This window comes from Lingula anatina, chromosome 5 (genome assembly GCF_051362555.1).
Source record: "Lingula anatina isolate TDL-2025a chromosome 5, LinAna3.0, whole genome shotgun sequence".
Lineage (NCBI taxonomy): Eukaryota > Metazoa > Brachiopoda > Lingulata > Lingulida > Lingulidae > Lingula > Lingula anatina.
The window spans coordinates 16,318,472-16,333,154 of record NC_141771.1 but is presented as its reverse complement, the minus strand read 5'-3'; the positions used below and the strand labels follow the sequence as shown (position 1 = coordinate 16,333,154).

The following is a 14,683-nucleotide window of genomic DNA, read 5'->3' as shown; positions in this document are numbered from 1 at the left end:
TGAAAAATCCTATTGTCGAGCGCCTTACATATCTGTTATTCACCCTTGTGATTTCGGATAACCTAAAACTTTTCCCGGTGGGAATTCGCTCGGAATGTGAATCGTATCACATGCAATGTAATAGTAAGACTAAAGTCGAAATCGAGGCTTACAAACGGAAAATGGATGAACTACATGTTATTATGTAAATCAGGTGAGCATTTTGGTGACAGGTGTTCAGGTAGAACCAAGGTCAGTAGAAGATGGAAGAGGAAGATGCCTCGTGACACACGCTGGTACATTTTCCACAAGTAGGCCGAAGATTTGGCGCTGGAAATGACAGCTGTGGTGAGTACTGCATAAATGATGTAAGATTTGTCTCCTTACATGTAACATTGCTTATTTAGCGTTGACGATATATGTTCAAAATGGGGCATTTTCCAACTAAAGCATTTTACCGTGCATGGCGCCATTTGACTGGTAAAAACGACACTTCCACTTCAAATCCAAATAATCAGTTTGAAGTTAAAATTGTTATTGTTATTTGCTTTTTTTAAAGGGAAAGAATTTGCCATAATAGAAGCAAGAGCCTAGACTGTCTTCCGTTTTGAATAATGGACGACGAACAGGCAGGTACATGTACGTTTACTTACATTAATAGCTCCTTATTTATTCCACTTTTATTTTTGACAACGGCAATATCTTCTTTTTTAAGTATTGGAAATATCATGATTAGGCCTATTTACGTTAACATTCAACAAACACATGTTTCCTGCAGATACAGCCGCGACCAAGAAAGAAAATGACTAAATATTTTCTTACCTTGGTAATGAATAGATGAACGTAAATCCCACGACTTCGATTCTCGTTATTATATTTTCATTAAAATCCTAGAATAAATACTTTGTTTTAGAACCTGAAATATTTCGTGTACTCGACAGCGGATCCTGTGGGGAAAGTGTGGCGTCTCCCCCCCCCCCCCCCCCCCCGCTCCCCCCCCCCCCCTCTCCAATACAGTAAAGCAGTACCAAAACTTTTCGCAAATCTATACCACAAAAAAGTACTGCAAATGTTCGTCTTCTACTGTTTAACTGTTCGGAAAAGCGAGACAAATTATTTTATCTTTGTGTCACCCCTCCACCAAGATTCGCCAGTGAAAACGTAGGCCTACTAAAATTTACTTGTTAATGTTGTTGATTATTTATAAACTAGATCTTTCTATCAAATATGGTATCTTTTTTGTAATTATCCTTTCTTTTAATTTCAGTAACCGTCAACTACCGTATACTGGGAGATTGGATGCGTTCTCCGCCAAAAACAACACATTAGTGTTCGGTAGCGAAGATTGTTCTGCTTGTCGAAGTTTGTCTTCCAGATAATTTGCAGGGTTGACATTTAATATGTAATGTTGTGCCATTTTTTTATTTTATTTATTTAATTATTTATTTATTTATTTATTTATTTATTTTGTGATTTGATACAGCATTTACTTTGGGTTGTAGTTTTTTTAAGGGGAGGGGTCAAGTGAAATGGAAAATGCTTATATTTGATTGATGAAACGTGTGAATACAATAAAAATAATTTTTGCTTTATCTGTACCAAGTGTCAACCCTGCATTACACTGGTTTGATGTACACATATAAATACTAGACGTGATATCAAGTCATAGTACAGTTTTTCTAATGTTTGCGAGATATTATACTGTAATTTGTTAATATGTTTGTCATGGAGCCTGAAAATGATACTTTTGGAGTTCTCCTTTAGTAGATGTCTTTTCATTACCAAAATCGATTTGACGGCCAGGTCAGACAAAATTGAGGACATGGTTTACAAGCGTCGAGATTCTGTGAACAGGGTGTGATGATTGAAAAAAGTTTTTTTCGCTTTAAAAACATGTGATGTTTTGATAGGCGTAGTAGCTGAAGTTTAGGATCAAACTTTTCAGAAAATATTCTCACTTGCCAAACCATTTAGCATCAGTCTTTTGAGAAAAGAAAATCCACTCACATTCGAAAAAAATTGGTGCAAGAAATTTATTTCCTCAAAAGTATTGTTGGTCTCGCTCGTTTAACATGATCATCATTTTTTTTGTCTGACTTTAGAATACTGTGTGTGCGCAAATCTGCAATAATGCACTTAGTTCTACTCTTGTAGAAAATCAAAACATTTTGGTGAAGTTAAGTTTGGGAACAAAAATACGTTGTCACAACTCCATTACGTAATGTCCATTTTTCGAAATACAAGTTTTGTGTTTTTTGTTGAAGAAGAGAATCTTCATTTACTTAATTACTTGTTGACTATCATAAGGATCTAAAAAAATCTTCAAAAATTAGTATTAACTGACATTTTCTGACACGTACCAACATTTTTTGCAGAATTGCTCACACTTATAGAAAAATATACGATTGTGATGCATGCTAAGAATAAACTTGCTTTGGTTTTCGGTGTTTTGATTTTGTCTCTGATCAGTGACAGACCCATATTTTCAATACTGGGAGGGCATTGGATTTTTTTAGGTTAGGAATGAAGCCAGGGTTGGGATATTTTAATTTATTTCAAAATTATCATTCATTTGTTTTTATAATAAGAGCTTTCGAAAATGTTTTATGTCATTTTTTTACATAAATGCACTTTTTTTTTACATAAATGCACTTTTTAGTACTGGCATTTATCATTGTCTATAACGTTAGAAAATTTCGAAAACCCTTTCTTAAAATCAAATTATTTCCTTATGAAAGTGAATAGAATATTTTGGGTAATGATTCGAAGGCATTTTGGCGACCAACTTTTCCAAACTTTTTCTAACTTGTACAACTTTCTTGAAAGTATCTTGTATCTTAAAGTAAATTCATAAAAATCTACACCCTATCAAAATGTATATAAATGATAACACTTTCACTTGTTTGAAATTTTCGACTCGCCAATTTGAACAAAATTTCACAGATCGTTTTCTATGCGCGAAACTACTGGTAGTACTTACTAATATTTTATTTATGGGCTAATTATCTGCTGATCAGAGGACACTGAAAACCCAAGTCGAGTGTATTAGCATTGTCTGAATGAATGTGTGAAGTTTTTTCTAGTGAACAATTTTTGTGTAACAGTTTTATTTGTGTAAAATTCTTTAAATGGTTCTAACTTTGATAATCTTATAAACTGGCCATGTCCTTGTCGATTCCGACTCACACACTGTTCAAATTTTCATTTTTATACAACTTTGTACTATCAAGTAGCCTACCTGTTCTAAGATTTAATGTGAAAACAAAATAATGCAAGACATGAGCTACATTAATCGATAAGCAAAACAACGAATGTTACTTTTGGGATTTGAGTGCGAGCGTCAGTAAAATGACGTACGCGTAGAACAAGGTGTATACTTGTTACACAAACAAATGAGATTTTATGCATTTTGAATTTTGGCTATTTTTCTCATCGCTGAATTTGGACAAAAATTTTCCTCAAAATAAAATTGCGATGAGGACAAAAACATTTTAAACGAAAATTCCAAAATACAGTTTGATTTTAAATGCAATATCTAATATCTTGTATCTAATTTGTCTATTGGTTCTAGCCAAAAATTCTTCCAAATTTATTCGCTGATCAATACAATGTATTCCTGAGCCTTTATTTATTAATCAAAGGAGAAATTCAGTTCAGCTGCAATTTTCAAAATGCATATTTTCTTTGGCATTTTTTATTTTAAACTTTATATTATGTTATGTTACAACTGTTTGTATGGTAGGAAGTTTTTATTTAAAAAATTAATACTTGTTTTTATTGCTTAAATTTTTTCTGACATAAAATAAATGTGTATGTTATATTTTGTTGCAATAAATTTTATGTGTTTCTTTCTTTTGGCATTACTTTGCCTCAGCCCGCCTTGAACTCGAAGTCCTCTGCTGCCGAGTTAGCGCCCTTACCCACTGTGCCACCGTCTCGGTTAAATTTCTTGAGTTCGTGGGTTCCTTATGTAGCAGTTCTATTTGCTTATTTGAAATTTTTTTGCAAAAGGTAATTTGCTGGGACCTAGAAGCGCCAGGTTTTGAACCTGGTGTTGCTGTGTCCGAGTCTCGCGTGCTATCCACTCCTCTAAGTGTTCCCGCCCACCCACCCCTGGTAGACTTTTCTCTTCTAGTAACCAACCGGAAATTCAAATAGGCCTTCTTGAAAAATATTTTGCAATTTCCAAAACCCAGACCAAGGAATCGAACCCTGGCCCGCGAGTTCCACAGGACCAATGAAAACACAAAGACATTTTGTATTTATTAGGAAAAGTTTATTGAGAGCAAAGCAATGTCCCATTGATCCATCTATGTATTATTATTAAACATTTAACTGATTGCTAATGTAAGACAAAAAATATCCACGTCTAGACAACCTCCATTTTGTAACAAAAATTGCCTTTCTATTTATTCCATTTGAATTAATAAACTTTCAACTAAAATATTAGCCTTATCTTTGGTCTTGTTTCAATGAAATAATATAACACAATATTTCAGAAAGATGTTTCAATTAATTTCAAAATTTTAAAGAACAATGGTGGATCTTGTATCCCTCCCCCACCCCCATCGCCAACCATAGTGAAAATAAAGGGATCTGACTCATAATTTCATAATGTCCAAAATTTCACAATTTCATAATGTCCGAAATTCCACAATTTCATAATGTCATAATGTCAAAATTTCACAATTTCATAATGTCAAAATTTCACAATTTCATTAAGTCCAAAATTTCACAATTTCATAATGTCAAAATTTCACAATTTCATAATGTCATAATGTCAAAATTTCACAATTTCATTAAGTCCAAAATTTCACAATTTCATAATGTCAAAATTTCACAATTTCATTAAGTCCAAAATTTCACAATTTCATATTGTCCAAAATTCCACAATTTCATTATGTCAAAATTTCACAATTTCATTAAGTCCAAAATTTCCCAATTTCATAATGTCCGAAATTCCACAAATTCATAATGTCCAAAATTTCACAATATCATCCCACTCGGGCGCTGTCTCATAATTTCATAATGTCCCAAACAAATACTACAGTTTGCTAAGAATGAAAAAAAAAACCTCGGCCAAATAACCAGAATCCACCACTGTTCGTCTTTTCTTCATAACCATAAAATATTGCGAAAATCATTTCAGTGAATGCTCTTTTTTTTTTTTTTTTTCAAAATTTAATGCTACTTTAGAGTGCGACAATTACTGTTCGGGGAAATATGAAGGGAACGCTTTTACAGTCTTTTGGCAAATATTGTCAAAATTCGTTTCTGAAATGATTTTCAACGTTAAGCAAGAAATCACATAATCAGATAGTGTACAAAAGTTACATTAGAATGGGAAGGACAAGACTTATAGAAATCTTAACGGAAAAAGCATTCTTAACATGTGCAGTAAACCAATCTGGGCGAAAAATCGAGAGACAATACAATATTTATTTTTCAACTTACAGTCGATTTAAATTCCAAGATTTTAGACATATTAAATTTGCTGATGATCGAGAAAGAAAAAGAAAAACTTATTAAATCATGTATGAAAGATCTCTTTATCATTTAGTAGAATCCAGATTATTCGCCATATTGTTTACACAGACTCTATTTTACAATTATTTTTTTTCATAATGTGCATTCTATTCCACGAACTCATACTTAAGGAATTTGGTATTGTCAATCTTACTGATTTAAACATTTATTCATTCAGATTACAGTTCTGATTGAGAATTTGTAAAGCGTAACTTAAACAATCCATTTTATACACAGTAAAACAGTTGCACTAACTTGTACAATGTATATCCGCCAAATCACATTTTAAAGTTCAGGAAATTTTCTCAAAAGAAGAAGAATTTCTCGTTTGTGGAAAAAAAACACTCGACCAAAAAAGTTCAGAAGCATCGTTATTTTGAATAAATATAAAAAAATATGAGCTAAGGTATTTTTTTTTACCAAATAATGATAAATAATACACCCACCATTCGTCACATTTTCTACACATTGAAGATTTTCTCCCTACATTACATTACATTTTTTACTTTTTGAAAAAAAAAACAAACAATTTCATGTTTCTGAACTTTTTCATTCGGGTGCATATAATCGATTGTGGTCCATAAAATGACAAAATCAATAACATATGACAATATAGAGATGGCATCAACGTGTGCTAATGACCTTGTTTTATTTTTCTGATTATTACAAAGAATGATACCTTTTATTACTGAAAGTCTCAACAGGTTGCCCCAAGTCATCGGGATGTACCATATCCCCGAGGTGCAAGGAATCGCGATTCATCATTATTATTATTTATTTATCTATTATAATTATTACTAAGTTTTGTAATTTTTTAGTTTCAATTTTCTAATTTTCGTGTCACTCTCGTAATAGAGACATTAAATAGAGTTTCACTCGTGGCGGTAAAAATGAGAAATACAGGACATAACACGGGTTTCTAGATGGTACAGTAATTTACCAAACAATTTTGGATATGGGTAACCTCAATGATAATAGGTAAACCTGTTGAGATTTTCAGGAGTCTTTATAACATACGTATGTAACGCACACTGTGTGCTTTTCAGATTAAAAATTAATTTAAGTTCATGATTTGATAAAAGGGAAGAGATCCTTTACATGCTAAGCTCAAAATCATGAGTACGGTAACTAAAAATGCTTTAACAAGAAATTAATCAGTGAACGCAATTTTGACTAAGCATAGAACTGAATTACGAAATGGATGCTCTTTAATATAATGCTAAAAGTCATTCCGCAGCATTTCCCCCATTTGGTTGTCTTATACAAAATTCTATGCCATTACTGTTTCTAAAAACGAAAGTCAGAATAGCAAACATATGGTGCAATTGCATTTTTCAGTTTCATGAGATGTGATGTGAGACGGAGAAAGTATGGAGGGAACAGCATGCTACGTGGGGGAAATATTGGGGTATGGCCCTAGCCGGTTTTAAGCAAGCAGACAACAAAATACTGTCCAAAAATGAATCACAAATATATTATCATCAAATATCTAACGTAAATATCTGAAAATCAATCCGTTGAATTTGATATATCCATATACTTAGTTTCTTCTAGTAGGTCGCCTGGCATCCACTCCTTGGGCACTCAGACTTGAAGTAGAAATGACATCTCTTCCTTAGGTGTGTGTTCAGTTTGTCTCGAGGAGGGGTGGGGGGTGGGTAGGATGAAGTGAGCACATTTTCTTCTCGACACTCATCATTATCTGTCAGGACAGGTTAAACTTCCTAAATATTTCTTCAATAAAATTTATTTGGCTATTTTGTGTTCAACGTATTGTAGATATACCAGAAAAAATAAATGTCATACCCTTACCCACCCCCAAATTAAACGACATTATATAGGTCACTGGCTTTTCTGCCACGGTCCACTGGTTTAATCTGAGTAGTTTTTCCATATTTGCAAAGCCAGGCCGTACTAGAGCGCCATCTCTAGGGCGAAAAAATGGTCTTCTCTCCTGCAATGGGAACCTTAGCAGATTACTTCAGGTTAATTATAAGATTATATGAAATGACCAAAACTAATGTGTGGGCGAACATTTTAAAAACCTTTTTCTATCTGCACAATAATAAATAAACTTTGGTCAGGCATTTCTTTCTTGTTTACGTATTATGTTCATGTATACGTGCGTTACTATAGTGTAAACAAACGCACAACGAAAATGTTGATAACCTGCATCAAGAACGAGCATTCATATCAATATATAAGTTATAAATATAACTTAAACCAAGTAAAATGAATTTAGAATGTTTCACCAATCTACAAAAACTTATAAATGAAGGGAATGGTATTTTGTACATACAAAAATTGCCAAGTTTAATCCACGCTATTTTACTTCATTTTGACCGCTTCTAAAATAAAACCCTCTATTAGAATAAACATCACAATCAACGGTTAAGCCCTCCCCCCCCCCCCCCCCCAAACACACACACACATACACCCTTCTTGTTTCAACCACATTTTTCTCCCTCGGCGCGGGAAGGACGGGGGGGGGGGTCTTTTCAAAAATGCACGTGCTCAATTTTCGCAACGCAGTATTTCTTCAATGGTTTGTCATTTTATTTATCTTTTCTTTTCAAGAGTTCACAATACTATAGTGTTCGTGCCTCATTGCAATTTAGTCAGTATCACATTTGAAAACATAGGCTACGCGGTATTGTAGATGTAAGGAGGCTAGCTTTAGCTAAGACGTAATCGCCTTAAAAACATATATTTACTGCTTATTTAGAACGGGAGGTATTTTAATACATATTAAAATACATAGCCGACTAGCCGCACTTCACGTTATGACCGTAGAAGATACCTGTAACCACTTACGAAGAAACACAAAATATATGAAAAAAGCACTATTATAATCAGATAAACATCAATATCTGTTAATCACAGCATATGATTATACATGTACGTACACATAAATGTACAAAAACTCTGACGGTATTTCTGGAAAGTCTGAGAAGTGGTGCGAATTTATTATAAAGTCAAAACTTTGACTTGTTCAATTCCTTTTTTTTTTTTACAAATTTGCAGTAAATTAGTAGCAAATAAATTTGCACGAAGTTTGCAAGAAAGTATGAATTCATGTTGTTGCAAATTTGCAAGAGAGTTTGCAGCAGGCCTAATATTTTGCTAAGGGCGCAGGCCTAATACCACCGACGCAGATCTTGGGTGAGACTGTTCAAAGATGGAAAATAAGAGAAAAACAGTGCACAAGTCGGTTTCTACTTTATAACAACACGACACGTAGAAATAAGTTATACGATGAAGTGCATTTCACCATAAAGCACCGCACAGCGACTTTATAAAAGTTTGTTTTGAATAAACATTAATTTAAATTACATCATCAATTTGTACATAATTAAGTCTAGCGACAAAGAAGCTTTGCCTTAAATGTGCATAAAAATCTAGGACGCAGTAGATCAGGTTCAAATGACCATATTATAAGAACTGCTAATTATACAATAACTGTATTACTTGTGCATCATTTATTTTAGACTTGAATTACAGACCTTTTTTAGCCTTTGTTAAATTAATTTTCATTCATTATATTTTTCCCCATCTTTTATTCAGGGATATAATTTACAAATACCTAATAGTACACATACGAATTATAAAAGATTCACGGCTGCTCCATTTTGTACAGAAATTCTTAAATATTGTTCTAAATATAAATACAGCTGCTCTGGCTTATAATAATAATAATAATAATAATAATAATAATAATAATAATAATAATAATAAATCACGTGTTTTAGGCTCTGCATAACTTTGTTATCAATTTCTACAGCCTTATATTTACTTACAGATAACACCAGTTTTCCCATTTTAGTTTCAATTTCATCAAAATACAAACTTAACACCAGAATGCATTATTTGCCTTTTCATAAAAACCCCAGCAATCTTCAAGAAGATCCAGAATGCCATGTCACTTAGTCCCCAGTTTCTGACTGCAGAAAAAATGGCCTATATGTCTACAAACACGACTAGCAGTATATAAATCATTGTAACAAGCAATACTTTACTTCGACTTTGTGTATTTAAATGAATTAAAATAGCATATAAGGCTAACAGTGACTTAATAACCATTGCACTTATATTGGGGGTGATGCTGCATATAAGCTTGTTAGAAAATGACCAAATGCTGCATGTTCTCTCTTAGCTCTTTTCTAATGTCAAACTTAATAAATCTTTGCATTTAAGTTCTTTGGTCAGTAGCTTGTTGAATCGCACAGTCTTCATCATAATTGGGTCATGGTCATGTCAAGGTCATGGTCAGGTCAAGTCAGGTCACATAAGTTCAAGTGAAGCTGAGCCTTATTTGTGCTTAATTTATCCATGGTTTCAATACTGTCTACACATCCTGGATAAATACCAGATCAAAGACATGTACCAGTTATTGTATCAATAAAAAATAATTTGATGTGGCACCATCATTAAAAAAGTCTATATACTTGACAAAAATTAAGAAGACCATGACAGTATAATCAGATGATTAGCTGCTCTTTATTTCACTCCAGATATGAGAACTGGGTATTAAATCCAAGGAATATACATATCTTCCTTGTTTGACATTTTCCTTCATTTTTATAATTAAAAATAGCACATAACATAATAAAGAATGTGTCCATACATTGTGAAAAATGATAAAATATTAATTGCAAGACAGTGGTGATGTGAGGAATCCAGAATGGCATCCACTGTGTGAATCCACGGAGTCTCAGAATAACCAAATCTCCGTTGACACTCAGCTGTAACTTGATTGTACTAATAAGCTGCCATGTTGCTGCTTCCTAATGAAAGTTAAATTTGAAAAGCTGACTCTATAAGTTAGAGAAAATGCCAGTGGCTGTATTATATAATGTCACTTCCATTGAGAAAATTGGGGTTAAATAATATGTTCACTCTATCATGATTTCCTGTCACTGTCCTGAAGTACAAATCATTGAAATTGTCTAGCTTCTGTGTCAGCTGTTAGAAGCCTGACACGACACCAGTAAAATGGTCCTCTAAATCCATCTCTGTCATAATTATACGTGTCATTTTGTTACAGAGGACACCAGTATCACAGTGTCCTGTTCCAATTTATACAATTGATCAGGGTAATTGCGTTAGAGACGACACCAGTTAAACAGCATCCAGCACAAATATGTCACAATGCTCTGGGTGATTGCCACAGTCAAAGAAGATGACATCAACTGCCTTTCCTACCAAATCTATCAATATTCCCTATCACATTATGTCAAAGAGGACACCAATAAAATAAGTGTCCTGTAGAAGTTGGTCACAATGCTCTGGGCGATTGTGTTAGAGAAGACGATATCAATTGTGTTCTATACCAGCTCAGTAACATAATGAGTCAGCGGTGTAGGAAGACCGGCAGCGTTCACTTTATAAAACTCCACCAGTTGAATTAAGTCCAAGAATTTTGTCCTTCCCTCATCTAATGTATAATACAGCTGCCCCTCGTGCTCCAACTGAAAGACATATTAAAGATGCGATTAAAATCAAATTTACTTCTTTAAACGTCTTTAAAATGTTAAGATTTGTAACTTTAAGTATACAATAGTTGCAATCTTTAATTACATTCAGCTCTTATAAATATGCAGTAATTGTTTAACTATATAAAACGCTACAAAAAATCCTTCTAAAACAGTTAATTATTCCAAAAATTCAATGCAGTTTTCAACTGATTATACTTACCGGTGAAATCTGATAGTGACGCACTTTTTGATTGTGTGCAAAAGACAGGACATACACGCCTGGAATTTTGTGACTTTCTCTAACTAAATACACCCTAAAATATAATAAATGTATAATTAAATATTTGAAAGTTGTTCACATGGGTACTATGTCATGAAATACATTTTCCTCCTCTCTTAATGTGTGATTGTAACTAAAAAGTTAATAATCTTGATTAACAAGGATACCTGGCATATATATAAAATGAAAGTTCTAAAACAGCCGAAATTTACCTTTATCTTTGAGATATTAACTTCTGTGCTAAAATATCACGTTAAATCAAAGAAAGCAAACCCATCAACGCAGAGTTTTTTTTCTTTTAAATATCATCCTATACATAACAATGCACAAGGTCATAAAAATGGTATACATTAACTCTTATTTGAAATCACAAGTATCACTCACCCATCAATGCAGCCATGTTTCATGATGGCCGCCACAGCCTCGTCTCTGGTGACGCCACTGTGAAACCAAGGTTGCGTCATGTGAACTCCAGACGTTATACCATATGACACCGTCTTTGTCTGGTCTGAAATTAATAATAATAATATTAATAATATTTATAATAAATAAGTTTGGCCTGATAATATTGTATTGTCCAGCAACAACCTGATTTTCAAAGGTTATTGGAAAACTCTCGATCCTCTGTTAGCAATATGCATCTGCTGTTCCAGCTCATGTAAGCAAGCTACAGTTATGAATTGTTTATAAGTTCTAATGGGGCAACATCAATGTGACAAGATAAATATGGGAGTGTTGTCTGCACATCACAAGAAACTTACTATGCATTGTATCTGAGGGGGGACTGGAACCGGTCCGTACAAAGGCGTGGTGATGGAACGCTGTCGGACTCGATGCTGTGACTGGGGTACAGGGCATACGTGGTGAGCTGCTTGGGCGAGCAATTTTCCGCTAAAAGGAAAAAAGATATTACTTATGTAATTTTTTCATTAGTATATAATTTATTTAATATGTATGTAATATCTAAAAATAATTTAAGCAAAGAATTCTGAAACTTAAAATGGCTTTATAGTTCAAGGTGTGTAACTGTAATAAAATAATTTTAAAAATCCAAATTGGGAGAAATTGCTGTAATCTGACAGCAAATTTCCTTCGATAAGATTATATAATTTGAGCTGGTTACATGTGTTCTTCAATCTAAATCTTTGAAAAGGGTGATCAAGGTAAATAATTAAGGCATGATTTTTGTAAGTGGAAATGAGTCGTGCTCAATATCAAAAATGTCTTGATATCACATCACAGTTTTTCATCTACAGATGGCTATATGTACCTGTATTTTCTCTCACATCTCTCTCTCTCTCTCTCTGTCACACACACACACACACACAAACTATCAATTTCTCTCTCTCTCTCTCAAACATGCACACAAATGCACACTCATTCACTCACTCATACACACAAATGCATGTATAGAAACATACGCAAACAAAACAAACACATGTGCACGTGCACACACACACACACACACACACACACACACACAAACAAGCTCACCCTCCAATGCTGTCCCTCTTCTATGGCCACCCCAATGGCCTCATTAGGGTCGTCTATCACGCGACCTTTATGTCCAGTGAAGTCCATGGCCACCCGCGACTTCACATCATTCTACAAAGGGAGGAAAAGCATGGTTTGGTACAGGGTTCAGTCATTGAGGGTATAATTATATACTGAGCTGCTTCATCAACACAGCAAAATAAAACTGATTCAGAATGAAATCTAAAAGCAATTTTTAATTGAATTAAATCATATTCATAGGAATATATCATCAACATAGATTTGATTCATTTCTTCATTTGAAGCAGCAAAAAGGATAAGTTAATAGTCTTTGGAGTCAATATTCTAAGTAAACAGGTGGTCGGATTGCATTTGGGTATGTCTCAAGGTTGAGTATCGGGGTGCATTTCTAATAATTTTCTATATTCTGTAAATATGCAGGGCAAATGATGATGAGCATTTTTATGAGCATCAAAATCACTGCATCAAAACCATCACAGTGAAAAATCAGCATTTTGGTGTGAATAAGACCATAATTGAAATTTTCAGAAATATGTCACTGGCAGAGATGTTGACACTGCTAGGTATGATACAGTAGCAAATGCCCTCACAATGTCATTAGTCAGATGTCACCCATCACTTCTTGACACGACCAAAAAAATGTTGGAAACATAAAAATAATTTAAACATAGCCAAAGATGTATGAGGTAATGTAAATATTTTAACCAAATATTGATGGATAATGCACTCACAATTCCTTACTTTTTTAATTATACACACTGTAGGTTTTCCCGCTACATAAAATAGGCTTTTAATTGCTGAAAAACAATTTCATTCGTGTTTTCAAACTTATTTGGTTGACTGTATAATCACTACTTACTTTCTGCCCAGGCAGCCCATGCCCGTTCTCTGCTAGTTTAGCTTTTTCTTCTCGTCTCATGGCTGTTTTATAGTTTTCACGTAATTTGGACCCAAACTGCATAAAAAGGATACAAACAAGTCAGAAAATAATAATTATTATTATAATAATAATAACAGATACAAAATAAACAAAGATATAAAGATTAATATTTATAACAACTCCAGACAAGCCAAAGGTATCAATGAGCAAAATCCATTTACGTTTTCTCATGTAAAAATTTGACAAGACAATCCTGAAATCGTTAAATAAAGTTACTAGTATGTAGCTTAGTTCCGTCTATCATTTTATGTCACAATAAATGTTACTTAATTTGGTGCATTATAAAAAAATTAAATCACACAGAAGTCAGTCCACACCTTAACAAAGCGTAACCCCGCAACCCATCTTATTCGACTTTTCTCATCCTCGGCACACAAACACTTCAAATCTTTGGGATCTTCTACATCTTCTGAAGGCTGAAATTTTAGTTAATGACATGTGTAAGCTTTTTTGAAAACAACTGTAACATATCATTCTTACTAAATTTAAAACTGGATGGTACATACAGATGAAATTTTGTGTCGTGATTTCCTATTGAACTCAAAACTTAGATGTAAACAATATAACTTTTTAATCATCATTACAAAAGGCAATGGAAAATATTTTTCAAAAAGCTGTATGATACCGCAAATAATAACAATTAACCCCCACAATCAAACTTTTGTCTTCACCTCAATACTTACCTTTAAACAAAAGGCAAAATCTGTCGGTGCATGAAAAGTTTTTTTGGCACTTAAACACAAGTAAACATTGCAATCTGTGAGCTGGGAGAAAGTTACAAGGTGTCGGGGATCCTGAAATAAATACAATTATTTTATCAATTTAAAATTATTTAGATTTTAAAATACGTTTCCTTTATAAAAATTAATGTGAGTTTATCTGATAACAAATTGATTTTGACATCTTTAGATGAAAAATTACTAATAAGCCATTTACAGCAGCTATCTTAAACATCTTTATTTAAACTTT

General features: G+C 33.4%; 1 protein-coding gene and 1 long non-coding RNA gene across 5 annotated transcripts in view; one reads left to right on the top strand and one right to left on the bottom strand.

Annotated features, from left to right (window-relative positions):
• Positions 1 to 181: 181 nt before the first annotated feature.
• LOC147761737 (uncharacterized) lies at positions 182 to 3,797 on the top strand. Its single transcript, XR_015334814.1, has 3 exons — positions 182 to 327; positions 539 to 612; positions 1,247 to 3,797. It is a non-coding gene; the product is annotated as an uncharacterized LOC147761737 (long non-coding RNA).
• A 4,952-nt stretch (positions 3,798 to 8,749) lies between these two features.
• The window catches only part of LOC106171804 (growth factor receptor-bound protein 14), a 55,128-nt gene continuing 49,194 nt past the window's right edge, over positions 8,750 to 14,683 (bottom strand). For all 4 annotated transcript variants that reach the window (XM_087012377.1, XM_087012378.1, XM_013552273.3 and 1 more), the window contains 8 exons: positions 14,398 to 14,508; positions 14,032 to 14,130; positions 13,634 to 13,729; positions 12,754 to 12,864; positions 12,021 to 12,150; positions 11,644 to 11,767; positions 11,200 to 11,293; positions 8,750 to 10,973 (listed from right to left, as the gene is read on the bottom strand). In XM_087012377.1, coding sequence (XP_086868503.1) covers positions 10,830 to 10,973; positions 11,200 to 11,293; positions 11,644 to 11,767; positions 12,021 to 12,150; positions 12,754 to 12,864; positions 13,634 to 13,729; positions 14,032 to 14,130; positions 14,398 to 14,508 — 909 coding nt within the window. In that variant the 3' untranslated portion in view covers positions 8,750 to 10,829. The remainder of the gene's footprint in view (positions 10,974 to 11,199; positions 11,294 to 11,643; positions 11,768 to 12,020; positions 12,151 to 12,753; positions 12,865 to 13,633; positions 13,730 to 14,031; positions 14,131 to 14,397; positions 14,509 to 14,683) is intronic.